At 38.9% G+C, this 21,904-nt stretch overlaps 1 protein-coding gene and 1 pseudogene across 6 annotated transcripts in view; one reads left to right on the top strand and one right to left on the bottom strand.

The window, feature by feature from the left end:
- The window catches only part of GDAP2 (ganglioside induced differentiation associated protein 2), a 78,577-nt gene that overhangs the window by 35,218 nt on the left and 21,455 nt on the right, over window positions 1–21,904 (bottom strand). For all 6 annotated transcript variants that reach the window (XR_011649578.1, XR_009187057.1, XR_011649579.1 and 3 more), the window contains exons 6-8: window positions 11,649–11,725; window positions 6,015–6,174; window positions 2,812–2,968 (exon numbers count right to left, since the gene is read on the bottom strand). Coding sequence is in view for 3 of the 6 variants with exons in the window: in XM_058302969.1 (XP_058158952.1) it covers window positions 2,812–2,968; window positions 6,015–6,174; window positions 11,649–11,725 (394 nt within the window). In the remaining 3 variants the exon portion in view is untranslated. The remainder of the gene's footprint in view (window positions 1–2,811; window positions 2,969–6,014; window positions 6,175–11,648; window positions 11,726–21,904) is intronic.
- On the top strand, window positions 20,653–21,629 carry LOC139439715 (myb/SANT-like DNA-binding domain-containing protein 4 pseudogene; annotated as a pseudogene).

Raw genomic sequence — 21,904 nt, 5'->3', positions numbered from 1 at the left:
AAATTATTGCTGACTCCAAAGACCTTTTATTTATGCTAGTTATAGCTATCAATATTTACCACATTAGAAATTAAGACTAAGAAATTTCAAAAATATTTACTTATTAATTTAAAACAAAAACCCTATTAGGGAAGTGGCTGTGGCTCAATCAATTGGGCTCCCCATATGGGAGGCCCTGGGTTCACTTCCCAGGGCCTCCTTGTGAAGGCAGGCTCACCCACACCCGCAGAGAGCTGGCACAAGATGACGCAACAGGAAGCGGACTTGGCCCAGTGGATAGGGCGTCCATCTACGATATGGGAGGTCCGCGGTTCAAACCCCAGGCCTCCTTGACCCGTGTGGAGCTGGCCCACGTGCAGTGCTGATGCGAGCAAGGAGTGCCGTGCCACGCAGGGGCGTCCCCCGCATAAGGGAGCCCCACGTGCAAGAAGTGTGCCCCATAAGGAGAACCGCCCAGCATGAAAGAAAGTGCAGCCTGCCCAGGAATGGTGCCACACACACGGAGAGCTGATACAACACGATGATGCAATAAAAAGAAACACAGATTCCCATGCCGCTGACAACAACAGAGTGGACAAAGAAAGAAGACACAGCAAATAGACACAGAGAACAGACAACCAGGGTGAGGTGGGGAGAAGGGGAGAGAAATAAATAAATAAATAAATAAATAAATCTTAAAAAAAAAAAAGATGATGCAACAAAGGGAGAAAAGCAGACACAGAACGTGCAGTGAATGGACACAGAGAACAGATAGCAAGCAAGCAGCAAGAGGGGGCATAAATAAATAAAATAAATCTTAAAAAAAAACCCAAACCCTATTACATGAACATAAACTTTTAATGAAAATAACTGTATTTAATCCACTACAGTATCACATGGCAAGTAGCCTACGGAAAACTCCATTGGTCACTGTGAGAAAATGAGTGAAGAAGGCAAATAAGTCTTAGTAACTTTATAACAATATTATAAATAAGTAATTCAAAATATGGTAAATATGGATAGATATAAGTCCTATAAACAAAAGCTCGTTGGGGTTCTCAATTATTATTTTTTTAAGGAGGTACCAGGGATCAAGCCCAGCACCTTATACATGGAAACAGGTGCTCAACCACTTGAGCTATATCTGCTCCCCCTCAGTGCAAATGGAACCTAGAGACCAAAAAGTTTAAAAGTCACTGCTCTAGACCAAAGAGATATCCAAAGCTAGAAGTGCATGAGCGTGATGTGAAAAAGTTAAAAAATATATATAGGGAAGCAGATGTGGCTCAAGCAATTAGGCTCCCATCTACCATATAGGAGGTCCTGGGTTCGATACCCAGGGCCTCCTGGTGAAGGCGAGCTGGCCCGTGTGGTAAGCTGGCCCATGTGGAGTGCTGCCCCATGCAGGAGTGCTGCCCTACGCAAGAGTGCTGGCCCACGCGGAGAGCTGGTGCAGCAAGATGACACAACTAAAAGAGACACAGAGGTGAGATAATAAGAGATGCAGCAGACCAGGGAACTGAGGTGGCGCAAAAGAATGATCGCCTCTCTCCCACTCCAGAAGGTCCCAGAATCGGTTCCCAGAGCTGCCTAATGAGAATACAAGAAGACACAGAAGAACGCACAGCGAGTGGACACAGAGCAGACAATGGAGAGAGGGGGGAGAAATAAATAAAATAAAACTTGAAAAAAAAATATATATACACACACACACACAGATGCCAAGGTCTCACACTGTCATGTGAGGGGAAGCCCAGGCATCATATTTAAAGAAAGTTTGTCAGATGACTCTCACACGCAGCCAAATGAATCTACCATGTGCTTGGGACAGTTTCCTTGGGGAAAAAATAAAACTGTTCACTGGTGCCCTCTACTGGCTACCTTGTTTTCATTTATAAAAATAAAATCGGAATCAAGTGAAGACCATGAACTGAGAAGACAAGAATTTTAATTCTGTAAGTGCCTCGAGAGATCCAGTCCAACCTCCACTTAATAGAGACTGACGACAACTAGATAGCATTACTGTTCAGTGTGGTAATTGTTATGTCAGGATTTGAGTAGGTACAGGGTATGAAAGAAGGACACAGGAGGCGGCACCTAGCCCAGACCTGGGAGAGGGGCTTCCAGAGGCAATCACTTCTAAGCTGAAACCTGGAGGAAGGGCAGGAATTGAAGGATGCAAGTACTGCAGTCAAAGGGAATGGCATTTACCATAGTTTGAATGTAAAAGGATCTAGGTTTGCTTAGAGAATAGCAATAACCAATTTTTAAAACTTGCCAAGTACCAGGGGCTGTTCTAAGCTTACCATACTACCTTATTTAATGCTCCCAATAAGCTATGTGCTAATATTCTCTCAACCAACCCTATAAAGCAATGGATGATATTAGTCATTAAAGTTTATTATTTTTAATTTCCTTTAAACATTTTTAAAAAGCTGGTAGCTTTACAAGAACTGTTAGTTCTTGGAAAAGTGTACTCAGAGAAGTATAGAAGCTATTTCTCTGTCTTAAAAAAGACATATTCAGAATTGCTTCAGAAACCACTTGGAAGGAATGGAACAGGCCAGATGCCTTATAGGTCCTTGGGGTAAGTTGGGAGAAAAATAAAACTTACAAATTTAAGAGTAGGAGCTCTGAAATTGAACACTGGCTTCAATACAAATTAACCTTGACCTTTTACATCTACAAAGCGGGGATAATATATTCCTCAATGAAGTTAAAATGAATACGTTAGAAGACACATGTATACATGCAGATGCATTTAGCAGACATGGGCTCTTTCTTGTTTCTCATTCCCTTGTGTGTCTATCAGATCAGAGGGGTTTGGCTTACTTTCTTTGATGCTGCTTCTGCAGTGCAGCTTCTGATAACTGTCCCTGCAGGATCAGTCTTCTTTGCTTATCAATATCTCCTTCCATTCGAGCGAAAGCATGAGAGCCAATGAAAGCAAGATCTACTCCCAGGCCTTCATCCTCCTCTTCTTGGTCATCTGTAACAAAATACTGGTATAAGAGAGAGCTTACCACAGAACTAGGCAGTTAAGTGCTATCAGCAGACTGCATGCTGCAGTGAGATGTCTGTGAAGTAACTAAAATAAACGGGGTTAAGGTTATTCTTTGAGAATGAAACTGAAGTAAGAGGCATTTGTAGAACTGAAATGATGAAATAAACCGCTTGTCCAAGTGTGACAGAAGTTTTAGGAATACATGAAATCAAATCAAGATGACCTGAGTGTGACGTTATGATAGGAAGAGTGGAATGTGAGCATAACCAAAAAAAAAAAAAAAAAAAAAAATAGAAGTATAGTCACTCCCCATTTTCGCAGATTTTCCTACTCATTAAACTTAGCTTGTAACTCCAAAATCGATATCCAACAGTGCTTTCACAGTAATTTGTGGCCATGTGCAGAGTGGCCAAACATTTGAGTCACTCGATGTACATGTTCTCAGGCCTTGTTTAAACATGTGTCCTTTTTGCTGTATATTTAGTACCAAGTTTTGCATGTTTTTGTGCTTTTTGTTGGTGATTTTGCCATTTAAAATGTCCCCAAAGCATAGCACTGAAGTACTGTCTAGTGTTCCTAAGGGCAAGAAGGCTGTGATGAGCCTTACGGAAAAGATACGTGTTAGAAAAACTTCATTCAGGTGTGAGCTATAGTGTTTTTAACCACAAGTTCACTATTAATGAATCAGTGTCTTATTTAATGAGCTACAATGACCTGCCCCCAATGCGATTTATGATTAAACTTACTTAAATTTGTTTTATTTAAGTTCAATGTTGCACTAAGATGTTCTGAAGGCAATGATACTGTTTCTAGATGGTGTTAAACTGGGGCAGTCACTAAAAGACTGGTGAAACAAAGAACTTCCTAGGAAATCACTTTATGCAGGTTTAAGGGGAAAGCAAAAAAATATATAATGTCCTTAAATAGAAACACACATAAAAACAAGGTTATGTATTGCTTGATTGATAAAACATTGTGAACAGAGGCTCCCAGGAACTTAATTCTGTATTTTCCCTAGAAGCAATGGTTTGGTATTTGATAATTCAGTGTTCACAGAAACTTTATAGAACTACCACAAATAACCCAAATCACCTGTAATTATAAAGTACTTAGGTTTAAAGATGGATTGTACAGCGTCTAGCAGAAAAGAAGTCTAAAGAATAAAAGTCTGGGAGCTTTTATCTAGCATTATTTAAGGAAGGAGAATGTACCTGGGATATAAACCCTAGCCCGTTTGGCAGGTAAAGAAGATGGAGGGATGAGGATGGCAGAGTATGAGCCACAGTGACTAAGGAACACTCTGATTATAATTTATCTTCTTGAGAAGTTTTCTCTACTGGTCAACATAATCATTCTGGTCTGTAAGAGTTATGGCTCTAACTATAAATAAGTTGACTTTGGATTTATCCCTACGACCAAGGTGAGTTGGCTAGTAGAAACCAGTCCCTTCAGAATGGATCATCTCAGAGTGTGGTGCCCACTGCCTTACTAGACACATTAAAGGAAACAAAACAAAACAAAACAAAAGCAGCCTTGGTCCTTGGGGAGCTCTCCAAGGCAATGCCCCCACTTGAAACCCAGCGTGGGGAGCCGTCCAGCTGGAACTCCGCCACTTTTACTTCACTGCCTCTCAAACATGACAGGTTAACAGCTTAGAAAGCCTACTTTCATTAAAAAATACTTAGCAGCCTTCCTTCAACTTCACAAGTAAAGCTGATTATATATATTTTAACAAATTTAACTTCTCTTGATAATATTTATGAACCCTAAGGCCTACTGTTATGAGACCATATTTTTCTGAGATAGGAATGCAAATCAAGTCACTCTTTAGAAATGATGGTTAGAAGGGAATCTCTGACTAGTGAGTTAAGTCTCATCTACTGCCCCAAACTGACATATCAGATTGGTTTTGCTGTTCGCTACCTTGTAATATTAAATCATCTTATGGAGGAAAAATTTTATGTTATAGTGGTGGTCATAAAGATAAGGATTCTCAAATGATTCTGGGCACACTTCAAGGGTCTACTCTAGTGCAAGCTTCCCAAACTGCACAGGGGCCCCTCCAGTAAAGTCTGGTTGAAAGACATTTCCTGATACTATACCATTTGTGATCCCTTTCCACTTGACCTTGATATTGTCTAAGTCTGTATACTAGTGATGAAAAGAAGTTCAGCACCCTTCTATGTATTTTATCCTGATGTTCATTTTTACAAGAAGTGTTCACAGTAGGAATTTCAGTGATTCTTAAGTTGCTGGGTATCAACATCAGTGACTAGGGTATTAAAGTCCTGGCATTTGGGTATTACACTATCAGTTACCTGTTCATGAATGCTACTTCCTGCGCTGCCGCCTGCAAGCCACCCTCCCTCCCTGCAGCCCACCCAATCTGCTTTCTCTTCTTTCCAGCCAGTAGTTCTAGAGTGTGGGGTAACCATACCAAACTTTTAGCAGGAATATTGCAATAAATAATCCTTTAGCTACCCTTTTCTTGTAGCTCTCCGATAAAAAGATGTGAGGCTTGTCAGGCATGTCTCCATAGAAGGTATTTATGAGCTTAAGCATTCACCCATGAGAGGTAAGAACAAGCTGTCTTACAGAACTGACTCAGAATGGCTCCCATCCTAATGTGAGCTACCTTTTACTTTAACCTACAAAAGGATGTGACCTAAAGAAATAAAATGAATGCCTATGGTATTCTTGTCTTCACAGTCAATGTTAAGTAAGGCTGTCAGAGGACTTCATTAGAGCTGTTTAAAAATTCAGATGAGAATGTACTTGCCTACTGCCTCATCAGTTTCCTGCGTAAGACCATATGCCTCATGAAGGTGAGACGTTTATTACACCGCCTCTGAATCTCCTCCACCTAACACAAACTAGACACGGAGTGAAAACTTCTAAGTTGTTTTTAGTCTTACTGTCATACCAACAGAGAGCGCCTCAAGATCAGGCTAGATTCCTACTTCTTTGGTGGTTGGTGTTTCATCGGTACCTTTGTTTCCTTAAGGTGGAAATTAAGATAGGGGAAACTTACCCTCGGGAGCACCGGGTTTCTCACTTATTCTAATCTGCCGTTCAGGTACCACAGGCTCTCCTTCTGCATTTCCTATGTCTGCAGGGAGGTATGGCAATGACCGACTTTCTTCTTTCAATGACCTTGGGAAATACAGAGGTAGCAGCTTTTGGTAGACAGCCTGTGGCAGAAAAGTAAGACATTCTGTGAAAAGCAATGAGGTAACCCCGTCAAAGCAGATGTGAGCAGTGCTAAGGCTCCTCCACACATGCTAAGACAGCCTTGCGGAGAACAGAGACCTTACCACTTCTGAGCTGGGGCTAGACTGCTGTCTGGGCACCATCATCTGGGCTTGAGTCGAGGATCAGGGTAGTGCTACCACTTACGTTCACTGTGATTCCACCTTGGTGATTCCAAAGTGCTGAACCCGAAACCCTAAGTCTTACCGCTCCCGTCCCCATCCCCTGCCTCCACCTGAACAAGGAGCTCTGATGCTCTACCTCCTCAACCCTCAGTACAGCGTCACTGTCCACCGGGTCCAGGTTTCGCTTCTGGGCTTTTCAACAGTTGTAAGTATTTGTGAAGGACAGCTAGGTTCATGACTTCCATTCTTTCTTAGCAGTTTAAGAATAAAGACAGATCTTACTTTTGAAAGAAGAGAATAAAACTCCTATTTTATAATTTCGTCATGAGTTGGTCCACTGTACCTGTTTATAAATCTGACACATAATAGCATTTTAGTGATCTCATTTTTCTTATATCTAGAAACATTTTGTGATTTCATCATCCTAAACATTATTTCATCTTTACTTATCATTACTCATCAATTATTAGCTGGGCTAAAAATAACAAAAATAAAATAATAAAATATGAGAATGATGGAGTTGCCTAGGACAATGAAACCATGCAATACACCATCATCCTTCAGTGTTCTTATCACGTTGCCCAAAGTATGGGAATCATCTTTCAAGTGTGTATTAAAGACCGAAGGCTCAATCTTTGTAATCTTTTTTCTAATTGAGATATAATTCACATATCATAAAATTATCCTCTTAAAGTGTAAAATTCAGTGGTTTTTAGTACATTAAAGTTGAGCAATCATTACCACCATCTAATGCCAGAACGCTTTCAGCATTCCAACAGGAAACCCTGTACCCATTAGCCATCACTTCCCATTCCCTCCTCCCCCAGCCCCTGGCAACCACTAATCTACTTCCTGTCTCTATGGATTTACCTGTTCTGACATTTCATACAAACAGAATATAGTATATGGCCTTTGGCCTCTGGCTTCTTTTACTTAGCATTTTTTCAAGGTTCATCTGTGGTGTAGTATTCATACTTCAATTCATATTATATTTGAATAATATTCCACTGCATGGATATACCACATCTTGTTTATCCATTTATCAGATGACGAATATTTTGGTTGTCTCAAATATGTCCCCTTTATGGCTATCATGAATGATGCTGCTATGACTATTCATGTACAAATTTTTAAGTGGACATATATTTTCAATTTTCTTGTATATATATCTAAGAGTAGAAGTGCTCAATTACATGGTAACTCTATGTTTAATTTTTTGAGAAACACTCCAAAGCAGCTATACCATTTTACATTCCTACCAGCGATGTATGAGGTTTTCAATTTCTCTCCATCCCCACCAACACTGTTATTGCCTGTCTTTGAGATTACAGTAATCCTCACTGATGTGAAGTAGAATCTGGTTGTGGTTTTGATTTGTATTTCCCTAATGACTAATGACATTGAGTATTTTTTTCATGTACTTATTGAGCATTTCTGTATCTTTGTTGATAAAATGTCTATCCAAATCCTTTGCCCATTTTTAAATTTGGTTGTCTTTTTATTGTTGAGTTGTAAAGAGTTCTTTACATATCTTGGAAACTAGATACTTACCTGATATACGATTTACAAATATTTTCTCCATTCTATGGGCTTTTTCACTTTCTTGGTGGTGTCCTTTTAAGCACAACAGTTTTTATTCTTTATGAAGTACAATTTATCTCTTTTCTTTGGTTGCTTGTGCTTTTGGTGCCATATCTAAAAAACCATTATGTCGTCCACGGTCATCAGATTTATATCTGTTTTCTTCTAAGAGTTTTATGGTTCTAGTTCTTTAATTCAAGTCCCTGTTCCAATTAATCCCTTCCATGTTGATACCCATTTGTCCCAATCTGTTGAAAAGACTATTCTTTCCCTAATAAATTGTCTTGGCACCTTTGTCAAAATTCACAATAGCCAAAATGTGAAAACAAGCCAAGTGTCCATCAACGGGTGAGTGGATAAACAAAAAATGTGGTATATTCATATGACAGAAATTGTTTAGTCATAAAAAGAAATGAAGTACTGGTGCATGCTACAACATGGATGAACCTTGAAGACATCATGTTGAGTGAAATAAGCCAGACACAAAAGGACACATATTATACGACTTTTGTTATATGAAATACTTGGAATAAGCAAATTCACAGACAAAGGAAAAAGAATAGTGGTTATTGGGGGTGGGGGGTGGGGAAAGGGGGTGTTACTGTTTAATGGGTATGAGTTTCTGTTTAGGACAATGAAAATAGTCTGGAAATAGTGGTCAAAGTTATAGAATATTGTCAATGCACTTAATGTCACAGAACTCTTCACTAAAAAATGGTGAAATGGTTTTTATTTTATGTGTATTTTACCAAAATTAAAAAAAAAGGAGCCCCAAAATTAACAATAAATGCATGGGTTTATTTCCAGATTCCCAATTCTATCCCATTGATCTATATATCTCTCCTTTTATCAGTACACACTCTCTTGCTTTGTCTGTAAGTTCTGAAGTCAGCAAGTGTGAGTCCTTCACCTTCGTTCTTCATTTTCCAGATTGCTTAGGCTATTCTGGTCCCATTGCATATCCATATGAATTTTAGAACTACCGTTCTGTAAAAAAGCCAGTTAGGACTTTGAGGGAGACTGCATTGAATCTGTAGAACTTGGGGGAAATTGCCAACATACCAATAATAAGTATTCCAATTATGAACATGGGATGTCTTTTCATTTATTTAGATCTTTTTTAATTTCTTTCAGCATTGTTCTTTAGTTTTCAATGTCTAAAACTTATACATCATCTTTTGTTAAGTTTATTCCTAAGTATATTTGATGCCTTTTGATGTTATTGTAAACAAAATTTCATTTCAAGGTTCTTTATTGCCAGTGAATCGAAATACAATTTTTTTAAGAAGGTACTGGGGATCAAACCCACGACCTTGTACATGGGAGGCAGGTAGTCTACCACTTGAGCTATATCTGCTCCTCTACAATTAGTTTTCTTAAAAGATTTATTTATTTCTAACCACCCCCATTGTTGGCGCTCGCTGTCTGCTCATCTTTTTTAGGAGGCACCGGGAACCAAACATGGGACTTCCCATGTGGAAGGGAGGCACTCAACCGCTTGAGCCACACCTGCTCCCTGCTTGTTGTATCTCCTTGTTCTGTCACACCAGCCTGTCACATCAGCTCGCTGTCTTGCTTGTTTTCTTTAGGAGGCACCGGGAACTGAACCTGGGATCTCCCAAGTGGGAGGTGGGTGCCCAACTGCTTTAACGACATTCCTCCCCCCTTACAATTTATTTTTGTTTGATCTTGTATTCTCAACTTTGCTGAACTCTGTTATTCTAATCATTTTTTCCCTGTAATCCTTAGAATTTTCTATATGTAAGATCACGTCACCTGTGAATAGAAAGTGTTACTTTCTTCTTTCTAATCTGGATCCATTCTATTTATTTTTCTTGACTAATTTTCCTGGCTAAAACGTCCACAGTGAATTGAATAGACGTGGCAAGGGTAGACATCCTTGTCTTGTTCCTTATCTTACCAAACTTGGAAAGCTTTCAGCCTTTCACCATTAAGTATGATGCTAGCTATAGATTTTTTCATAGATGCCCTTTATCTGGTGAGGACATTCCCTTTTATTCCTAGTCTATTAACTGTTTTGATAATGAAAGGGTGTTGGATTTTGTCAAATGCTTTTTCTGCATCTACTGAGATGATCATGTGGCTTTTTTATTTTATTCTATTAATATAGTTTATTACCCTTAGTTGATTTTCCTATCTGGAATCAATATTGCATTCCTGGGGTAAATTCCACTTGTTAATGGTGTATCAATTTTTTTCTATGTTGTTGAATTTGGTTTGCTAATATTTAATTGAGAATTTCTGCATTTCTACTCATAAGGGATATTGACCTGGAGTTTTCTTTTCTTGTATATAGTCTGTTTTTAACTTTCATTGAACTGAGTTGAGAATTCAGAATTTTTCATTTTCAGCCCATAATGGCAAAGGGAAGACAACTGACAAAAGAAGACATTTCAGAATTATTAAAAGAATGAAAAATGAATGCAAAGAGGCGGAGCCAGTGACCCACCAGAAGCACCAGGACAATGAGGACCTGGGATGGTGAGTATGACTATCTGCTCAAAACGGAGCATGAGGGACTCAGGGATGGGGAGGGGCAACTGCTGCACACCGCCCACGACCAGTTCAACCTGCAGAGCAAGAGCGCCATCAGCAGAGCTCAGCTCCCGCAGCATCCGGGTGGACGGCAAGACCATCAAGGCACAGAGCTGGGACATGGCAGGTCAGAGGCTCACTACTGCTACTTGCCCTTCCATTAGCAAATCTCACGTATATTCCTTTAGAATGACTCCTATATGAAGCATTTCCTAACCCCACACCTGACTGGAGCAATGTATTTCCATTTTTCTCAAACCTCCACCAATGAACTTATCACAACTATCGTAATTTATCTGAATTGTTTGTCTTCACCAATAGACTATGGGCTCCTTGAGGATGTATTCACTGGTGTAACCAGTTGCAAAAATGATACATGCTAGCCATTTAATGAGAGGCCATGGAAAGAACTGATAAACCAGGTCAAATAAGAAGAATCAGCAACCAAAGTAAACGTGACTTATTTTAGCAAATCCAAAAGTACTTCATATGCTAAATGGATATATCCATGTATTAATTCATTAGTCATTTGTCCAAAAAGGTCTGTGATATAGGAACTATTAGTATTCCTACTTTACCAAAGCAAAGAGAGATTAGGTAGCCTGTCCAAAGACACAACTGGAAAATAAAAGAAGCTGAAGTGGACAGTCCCCATTAAAACTAATTATAGCCTAGTAAGATAAAATCAGGTCTAAATTCAGTTGAAACATACTAAATCTGACTTTGAACAACAAAAACCAAAACATATAAGCCTCATAACTTACTAAGTATCAACCACTAGGCTAGGCTCTCATTGGTTTCGAAGTCAGGTAGACACCAAAGCTTTTCCAGCACAGCAGTTTTTCAGTTGTATTTCCCAAACACCCCATCCTAAGTTTAGAGGAGATGCTCTAACACAGGGAGCCAAGTAGAACAACCCCACTTTGTAAGATTTCACTAGCAAAACAATTTAGCTGTGAAAATATGAACAAGCTGCTGCTCCCTGACTCTTAAAAAGTCTCTAATGAAGTCATTTTCAAGGAATGATATTAAGCCTCACTGCTAAATATACATAATTAGGACTTGTCTGCTGGCAATTCAATAAATAATGATGAGAAAAAGAAAAAAACCACTAAAAATAAAATTTAAACATTGTAACATAATTAGCAAAATACCTCTTCGAGTTCAGAGACAGCAAATACAACTTTCTCAATGGTCTCCCCATGAATCTCTAGGAATCTCCTTACAGTGCCTAAGGAAAAGAATACAAAGATTATTTATTTGGGAAGAGAAATACTTATTTGGAAAGAGAAGTCAAACTCTTTATTTTTATAATGGATCACTCCTCATTTCATTCGGGTCTCTGCTCAATGATACCTTATTAATGAAGTCTGCTTAGACCATCTCACGTAAAAATCGTTTCCTGATTTCATTTCCTCCAGAGCACCTTATTACAGACATTTTATGGAGTTTCTTATTTATTGTCTGTCCTCCCAGTCCCCTACCTGCATACATTAGAAAGGAAGTTCCACAATAGCAGCACTTTACTTATTGCTATATTTCCAGCATCTGGAAAGTGTCCTGCCATAAAAGATGCTGACTCTGGACAATTCTCCCTTATCCAGTGTGCTCTTCATATGCTCTGTGGCTTCTCTTTGACCAGAACGATCCAGCACAAGTGTCTTCCCATTCACTGCATTACAGTATTAGATGTCTTACTCAGCCCTTCATTCTTCCAACAAAACCCCACCAAACCAAAGCTGTATTATTTATTTTTTTCTTAATTTCTACATTATCCCAATTCCTTTTCTATCAACTTCCTAATAACGAGACTCAGTAACGGATTTTTCTCAGCCCATCCTTTTAAACGTTTTCTTCTGGGGTTGTGCCCTCAACATTTTCTTGATGCACATACTGTTGCATGCTAATTTGCCGATTAGATAGTACCTGAATGCTGATGGCTCCCAAATCTCTATACTGTTTTCTGAACAAAAAACTTGAATTCCCTACTACCTCCTGGGTACATCTGCCCAGATTTAACTCACAGAAGTCTCAAACTTAAGTAATACAAACCTGATCCCAACAGGTCCAAACCTGAACCTCATCTTCTTGCCCTAAAACCGGCTCTTTTGCCTGTATTCCTTATCTCAGTTGGAGAGCAGCACCCACCAGTCACCCAGTCTAGAAGCCTGAACTCTTTTGACCTCCTTCACCTCTTTTTTAACCTGGCATCTTCAATTGATTGCCCTGACATCTTAACTCTAGTACTAATATTTTGGACATCTATTCCTTCTCTATAACAGTTGCCTTTTCAGGCTCTTAATGGTCACCCAGACTTTGGCAATAAGCCAAAGCAACAGTCACTGCTGCCTGAGCTATCTTCCAATGTTACCCTTCTTGCTAACACCTCGGCCAGCACTGCACTCCTTAGAGGGTAAGAGTCAAGTCCCTTGCATGGGTCTCCACACTCTGACCTCAAACCAACCAGCCCTCTGTCCCCCTTGGTCCTATTTCCAGTCAATTCTCCCACATATCTTAGGATTGGTTACAGTTGAGTGTTTTGCTGTACTCAGAATATGCCACTTAGTTTATGCTCCCCTCTCACTGTGTCCGTGGTTACCTTTGGCTAGAATATCATTCACCACCACGTGCCCTCCTATCTTTTTCTCTTAGTGAACTACTACTCATTTTTCAAGACCCATCAAAAAGCCATCTTCTTTGTGCTCCTGTAATCTCTGAATATTCCTCTATTAGTGAACTTCTCACAGTCTTTTTTAGCTATTCTGCGACTCTCTGAAGGCCAAGATAATTTACATTACTATTCCAAGGCCTAATACCTCTTAATAATATGGTAAGCAAACATTCAAAAATAATTGGTAATGGAATTGACATCTTATGGCTTGAGTAATCTACATATTGCCTGCCTTGTTCACCACTATGTCCTGAGACCCCAGCGAGGCAGACTCATTTGTTGAAGGCTTGAACCAACATTCTTAACTTTCCCTATGAAATTTTCCCTCTCTGTTGTACTGTAACATTTTTAAATGAACTTTCAAAAAGGGATTTGATTTTACACTATTTACTTGGATGGCAAATAATGTTTATACATGATAGTTCCCCAGCATCCAACTGTGGGATTTCTTTTGGAAGAGAAAATGCAATTCCAAATAGTAACCAAATTGAATTTCCTCAGTAGAATTCATTTAGAAAAATAATTCTGTAAAAGTGAGAAAATCTGGGACAATAAAATTTCCAACCTGGAAATCAACAAGGATAAACACCGTCATCTTTTTTCCTCACTACTGTATACTCTTCCATACAGCACTGGGCCTAGCATACACAAGTCACTCAGATGTTTGTTGGATGGATAAATGACCCGATAAAAATTTATTTCAATGTAGTTGTTTCTTTAGGCTTCTTCTGGAGAATAATACATGCACATATGAACTAAGAAAAAAAGAGATAAAGTGTCTTGATAATTTGTCAAGAAGATGTTACTTAGGTTTCAAATGAAATTGATTTCTATACTTGTTTAATATGAAAGATTTTGATGGTAAGGACTTAGAGCTAGATTAGATTTGTTCTCAGAATATATATGCTACAAAAGTGAACAAGTTATGTTTTCCAGCTACCTGAGAAAGTTTGTGAGCAAAGGGAATAATAGTTAATATGTGTGTGTGTGTATTTTTCTTAATGAGCTGCTGTAACTGTACTGCTAGATTTAAAGATGGGCCTTATAAATTATGTTAACTTGTCTACCTTAAGAGTTATACATTTCCTTTTTGCTAATTAAATTCCTAGAAATTGCTTCATCAAAGTCCCTTATACCCATTATTGATCTATACCTGCTATTACCAATCACTGTTCAAAGTTGTTTTATCTGGGGCCACAAAGCTAGAGTTTGTCTCATAGAAATGGAGTTTGGCTCATAGAAATATTCCTGGCTCAAGTGATTGGGCTTCTGCCTAAAATATGGGAGGACCTGGGTTTGATCCCTGGGGCCTCCTGGTTAAAAAAAAAAAAAGCACGCCCACGTGGCGAGCCAGTGCCCGTGCCAAGTGAGGCATGTGGCAAGATGATGACACAACAAAAGAAAGACGAAGGGGAGAGTCAAGGCAAGGAGCAACAGAAACCAGGAAATGAGGTGGCACAAGTGATAGGGAACCTCTCTCCACATCAGAGGTCCCCAGGATCGAATCCCAGTGAATCCTAGAGGAGAAAAAATGAGAAGAGAGAGACAAAAAGAGAAATAGATAGAGAAGATCACACAGCGAATGGACACAGACAGCAAAAAAACAGCAGGGTGGGAGAGGGGATAGTGAAAAAAAAAAATGGAATAAATATAAAAAAACAATATTCCTGACTCCTTATTCAGAGTTCTCTCTTAATCCATTTGAGATTCTTTAATAAGAAACAGAGATGTAAAAGAAGGCTTACCTCAAGCTATAAGATGATAGGGCAGGGGAAATATGGGATCAGAAACTATCACGACCTGTCAAAGCCTAGTCAGGAGAAATCATACGGAGGGAGAAACTTGGATAGGTTACTGGACCTGGGAGTTAGGTCTAGATATATGTCCCAAGTCAGTGTAACCTTGAGAACGTGATAAATTCCTAACCTCTTTACTTGTAAAATGGACACCACACAACCTGAAACAGGAGTCTTGAGAAAATTAAATGGAATTTATATATTTATTTAACACACACTTCTTGAGAAAGTATCATATCTTAAGCACTTCTGATACATGAACAAATTGGGAACATAAAGATGAAAAGACAAATTTCTGCCCTCAAGAAACTCACAGTCTAATATAATGTATATAATAGTAAACTGTAGACTTCCGGGAAATGGCAGAGTAGAGAATTCTAGGACTCAGTCCTCCTGCCAAAACCACCGTGAACCAGGCAGAACTGTCTAAACAACTATTCTGAAACTCCAGAGGCCAGAAGAACACTGGACAGCGCCCAGGGAAGAGCGGGAGGAAGAGGCTAATGACTGACGGTCAAGACTGCGACCTGCTCTCTTCTTGCAGCGGCTACTGGCACCCATGCCCACTCTTGCTAAAGGCCTTGTGGGTCCAATCCCTGTTAGGGGCTGCTGACAGAAAAGGACCTAAAAATCTTCTTCCTCAAAACAGACCAGGGCACGGCCAATCACTGGTCAACCTTTTGATTAGTAAATTCCATCCCTGGGTCCGGCTCTGAGGGCAGCTATTGTTTCAACACTCCCCAGACAGGGTGGAGGCAGTGGAGGTTTGAGACACAGGGCCACCCGTGGGAGAAAGTTAGCGGAAGGCTGCGTTTGCTGGGCAGGCCAGGAAATCTCAGATTTGGGGAGCTGTCGGGGTTTTCAGCACCCTTCCTGACACCCTCCACGGGGCACTCTGGAGTCAGTCCTCGCCCTTTATGATTCCCTGGCCCTGTTTGGGTTGGGAAAGACCTGCTTGGGAAGGTCCTCTCCAGGGTACGCCCCTCCCAGAATGTGCCCTCCAGGTGAAAGCAGCCTGAAACAGGAAAGGAGCGTCAAAATCTACAGGCGCAGCCAGTCTGGGACAAAAGGCCTGTGGGCTTCAGATACTTGAGAGAGGGAGGGCTGCTCCCAGGGAAACTCCTGTAAATCCAAAACAACTAACAAGCAAAAGCCCAGGACAAGACAGAGGCCCACGAAGACAGGGTAAACCCAGCACACTGCATTCACCTTGGGCAGAGCTTCCTGATAAAGCGTAAGAAAGTCTGTCTTATCACCAGCTGGTTACAAAATCAGGAAACAGACATCCCAGGGAGTAAATCCCCAAGTTACCATTTTAAAATATTAAAACATACATAGAGTACAACAACAAAGTACAAGACAAAGAAATAAAAAATGATGGCCCAACCGAAGGAAAAGGATAAAAATACAGAAAAGGCCAACCAAGAAGACAACAATGTGAACATTCCGAATAAAGTGTTAAAAAAAATCTTAAAAATGCTTAAGGAGACAAAGGAAAGTACAGAGAAAGAACTATAAGACATCAGAAAAATAATGAATGAACAATATGAGAGTCTTAAGAGACAGAAAAGGAACCAAACAAAACTGCTGGGGTTGAAGAACTATAACTGAAATAAAAAATGCCCAGGAGGGTTTCAAGAACAGTTTGGAGCTCACAAAAGAAAGAATCCATGAACCTGAAGATAAGACACTTGAAATGAGTCAGGCTAAGCAGAAAGAAAAAAGAAATATTAAAAGCAAAACTAGCCTAAAACAGCTATGTAACACCATCAAAGACACCAATATATGTGTTATGGGAGTTCCAGGAGACGAGAGAAAGAAAGGGGCAGAAAGAATGACAGAAAACTTCTGAAACTTAGAAAGAGACATGAATACACACATCCAATAAGGCCAGAGAACGCCAAACAGGATAAACATGAGGAAAAAACACCCACTATATACTGATTGCACCATCAAATGCAAAACACAAGGAGAGAGTTCTGGAAGCTACAAGAGAAAAGTAATGTGTAGGTTAAGAAAAAGCAAATCCCAAAAAGATTCAAAGCCAATTTCTCATCAAAAGCCATGAAGAAAAGAAGGAGTGGTTTAAAAGACTTAAGATGAAGGAAAAACATCTCCAACCAAGAGTTTTATATCTGGCAAGACTGTTTCAAAATAAGGGAGAGATTAAGACATTCTCAGATAAACAGAAGCCTAGGGAGTTCATCACTACTAGACCTGACCAACAAGCGTTGCTAAAGGGAGTTCTTCAGGCTGAAAGAAAATGACAGTGGTTCAGAGCCACATCAATAAATAAAGACCTGTGGTAAAGATAACCAACTGTTTTAAAAGCCAGTATTATTATAGTATATTGTTTGGCAAGTAACTACACTTCTTACTTCCTATAGGTGCTAAAATGCAAATGCATAAAAAGTAATGATAAAGCTAAGTTTTTGGCCATGTATATAGAAAGATATAAGTGGTAACAAGTACAAAAAATGGTGGGGGGACAGAGCAGTATAGGAAAAGTATATGTGCATGCTATTGAAGTTAAGTTGGTATTAAACCAAATATGCTTGTTATATATTTGTTTTAAATTTTAATCCCATGATTACAAGGAAAATGGATGGAAAATATATCAGATAGAAATGAGAAGGCACTCAATAGGGTACAACACAAGAAAGTAAATAAATACAAAAGTAGATTTTAAAGGAAGTGAGGGAGAAAAAATGTATAAGATTTACAAAGGCAAAATAGCAAAATGGCAGAAGAAAAATCTGTATTATCAGTGGTAACTTTAAATGTAAATGGATTAAGCTCTCCAGTCAAAGGCAGACATTGGCAGAATGGATAAAAAAGGATGATCTAACTATATGTTGCCTGCAACAGACCTACCTTAAACTCAAAGATACAAGTAGGTTGATGGTAACAGGATGGAAAAAAAAATATGCCATGCAATTAATAACCAAAAGGGAGATGGGATGGACAGACTATGATCTCATAAAATGGACTTCAAGGGAAAAACAAGATAGACAAAGATGATCATTACAAACTGAAAATGGGGACAATTCAACAGGAAGATAAAACAATTATAGATATATATGCACCTAACAGCAGAGTCAGTATGAAGATATGAAGGGAAAAAATGACAGTTCTTCATTAACAATAGGAAACTTTAAAACACCACTCTCAACAACAGATAGAACATCTAGTCAGAAGACCAAAAAAGAAGTAGAGGACTTGCACCCAACTAAACATAACAGACACTGCATCCAATGAAAACAGAATACACATTCTCCTCAAGTGCATATAGATCATTCTCCAGGACAGACCATGTTAGGTCACAAAACAAATCTCAATAAATTTTTAAATGTTGAAATCATACTATGTATATTCTCCAACTAAAACAGATGAATGTAGCTAGAAATCAGTAAAAGAAGAAGAGAGAGAAAGTTCACAAAAATAAGAAAATTAAACAACATACTCTTAAATAACCAATGGATTAAAGGGGAAATTACAGGTGTAATTAGGATTTATGTTGAGGTGAATGAAAATGAAAGTACAACATACCAAAACTTTGGGTATGCAGTGAAGGAAGTACTAATAAGGAAATTTACAGGTCTAAACACTTACCTTAATAAAGAAGAAAGACATCAAATCAGAGACTTAACTTCAAAACTGGAAGACTAGAAAAAGAAGAGCAAACTAAAGCCAAAGTAAGCAGAAGAATGGAAATAACAAAGATTAGGGGGGAAATTAATGAAATAGGGAAAAACAAAAACAAAAATAAAGATTATCAACAAAATAAAAAACTAGTTCTTTGACAGGATCAACAAAATTAAGAAACCTGTAGTCAGACTGACAGAAAAAAAAGAGAAGAAATAAATAACAAAAAATCAGAAATGGAAAGGGGGATATTACCACTGACCCTGCTAAAATGAAAAGGACTATAAGTAGATACTATGAAAAACTATATGTCAATAAATGAGATAACTGAAATGAAATGGACAAATTATTAGAAACACCCAAACTATTTTGAACCAAGAAGAAATAGAAGATCTCAACAAATCAATCACTAGCAAAGAAATTAAATCAGTAATCAAAAACATCTCAACAAAGAAAAGCCCAGGACCGGATGGTTTCATAGAGGAATTCTACCCAATATTCTACGAAGATTTAACTCCAATTCTGCTCAGACTCTTCCAGAAAACTGAAGAGAAGGAAACAATCCCTAACTCATTCTATGAAGCAAATATCACCCTCATACCAAAGCTGGATTCATATATGCCACAAGAAAAGAAAACTACAGACCAACAAGACAGATCAGTAACAAGACAAGGATGCCCACTGTCACTAAAGTTATTCGATCTTGTACTGGAAGTTCCTGCCAGAGCAATTAGAAAAGAAAAATAAAAAGCATCCAAATTGGAAAAGAAGAAATAAAACTTTCCCCATTTGAGATGATATGATCCTATATACAGAAAACCCTGAAAAATTGGTAACAAAGCTCCTAAAGCTAATAATTGAATTGAGCACGTGGTGGGGTGCAAAACCACACCCAAAAATCAGTAGTGTTTCTATACTCAGGCAATAAACAATCATAAGAAGAAATCAAGAAGAGCCAATCAAAAAAAAAAAAAAAAAAAGAAGAGCCAATCATCATCAAATTTATACTGAAGTGTAAGGGTAAACTAAAACCATCTTGAAAAAGAATGAAGTTGGAGGACTCGCACTTCCAGATCTTAGAACCTACTACAAAGCCATAGTAATCAAACAACATGGTACTGGCACAAGGACAAACATATAGACCGATGAGATAGAATTGAGAGCTCAGAAATTTATCCTCACATTTATGGCGAAGTGAATTTTGACAAGGTAGCAAAGACTATGCAACTGGCAAAGAACGGTCTCTTCAACAAACAGTGCTGGGAAAACTGGCTCTCCATTTGCAAAAAGGAGGACCCCTCTCTCACACTATGTACAAAAATTAACTCAGAATCCATCAAAGACCTAAGCATAAGAGCAAGAATTATCAAACTTCTAGAAGTAAATGTAGGGAAGCATCTTTAGGACCTTTTGTTAGGCAATAGTTTCATAGACCTTATACCCAAAGCACAAGCAACAAAAGAAAAAATTAGATGTATGGGACCACTTCAAAATCAAAAACTTTTGGCCCTCAAAAGACTTAATCATGAAAGTAAAAGGGCAACCCTACACAATAAGAGAAATATTTGGGAACCACATATCCAATAAGGGATTAATATCCAGAATATATAAAGAAATCCTACAATTCAATAACAAAAAAGACAATACAATTAAATAAAGGGCAAAGACTTGAACAGACATCTCTCCAAAGAAGTTACAGAAATGGCCAGAAAGCACATGGAAAGATGCTCAACATCATTAGCCATCAGGGAAATGCGAATCAAAACCACAACGAGATACCATTTCACACCCATCAATATGGCTGCAATAGGAAATAATGGAAAACATCAAGTGTTGGAAAGTATGTGAGAAACAGCAACAGTTATTCATTGCTGGTGGCAATGTAAAATGGTGCAGCTGCTGTGGAAAACATTTTGGTGATTCGACAGAAAGCTAAGTATAGAACTGTTATAAAATGGGGCAATCCCACTAGAACTGAAAAGTAAGGGCTCAAATGGATATCTGGACACCAAGTTTCATAGTGGCATTATTCACAACTACCAAAAGATGAAAGCAACTGAAGAGATAGACGAAAAGATTGGATTCCGAAATGATGCAAATTTCGACTGGCAAAATGTGGCAGATTTCAGGGATGCAGGTGGATCCTTAACCGAGGTCAAAGTGGAAGAAGAAGAAAGAGATCCTCAGAGCCCTGAATTTGAGATTGAGGAGGAAGAAGAAATGTTGTCATCAGTCATACCAGATTCCCGGAGAGAAACTGAACTCCCTGATTTCCCCCACATTGATGAGTTTTTTACCCTTAACACAACACCATGTAGATCTGCATACGATGAATCTCACCTGCTTGTAAACATAGAGAAACAGAAGCTGGAGTTGGAAAAACGACGACTAGATATTGAGGCTGAAAGACTGCAGGTAGAAAAGGAGCGCCTGCAAATTGAAAAAGAGAGGCTGCGCCACTTAGACATGGAGCATGAGCGGCTTCAGCTGGAGAAGGAGCGCCTACAGATTGAAAGAGAAAAATTGAGGTTACAGATAGTCAATTCAGAGAAACCATCTGTGGAAAATGACCTGGGTCAAGGAGAAAAGTCCATACTTCAACCACAGGACATAGAGGCAGAGAAGTTAAAACTTGAGAGAGAACGCTTGCAACTGGAAAAAGACAGGCTACAGTTTTTAAAGTTTGAATCGGAGAAGTTGCAGATTGAAAAGGAACGCTTACAAGTAGAAAAAGAGAGACTTAGAATTCAGAAGGAGGGGCACCTGCAGTAAATTATCTAGGTCTCCATTTAGCGAATGTTTGTAAATCTTAAGGTTTTCTCTGTTTCAGGTAAATCAAGATTGCAGGATTAGTTATGTATTTTTTTTTTCCTGTCTAATGTCAGTGTTTTTCATAGAAAAATATGATTGTATGTGGGTAGCTATATGCCTAAGTAGAGAAACTTTATGTGCCCTGGCATAAATAGCAGAAACTGTTGTGCTGTGCTCTTTCACTTTGTAATAATACATAGAGTCTTGTATAATCTGTGTGTTCAAAGTTTAAATTATGTCTTTGTAAAATTCTAGCCTAGCGGTTCTCAACCAGAGATGTTCTCTCCTTCTCCCCTGGCCCTCCTCCTCCCCCCCAGACATTTTTGGTTGTCGTGCCTCAAGGGGTGCTGCTGGCATCTAGGGCGTAGAGGCCAGGGATGCTGTTAAATATTCTGCAATGCACGGGATAGCCTCCCACAATAAAGAGTTATTTAGCCTGAAATTTCAGTAGTGTTGAGGTTGAGAAACTGTATCATACCCTAACTGT

The sequence above is a fragment of the Dasypus novemcinctus genome, chromosome 9, assembly GCF_030445035.2.
Source record: "Dasypus novemcinctus isolate mDasNov1 chromosome 9, mDasNov1.1.hap2, whole genome shotgun sequence".
NCBI lineage: Eukaryota > Metazoa > Chordata > Mammalia > Cingulata > Dasypodidae > Dasypus > Dasypus novemcinctus.
Note: the sequence above shows the minus strand (reverse complement) of the source record. Positions and strands in the feature narration are given on the sequence as shown.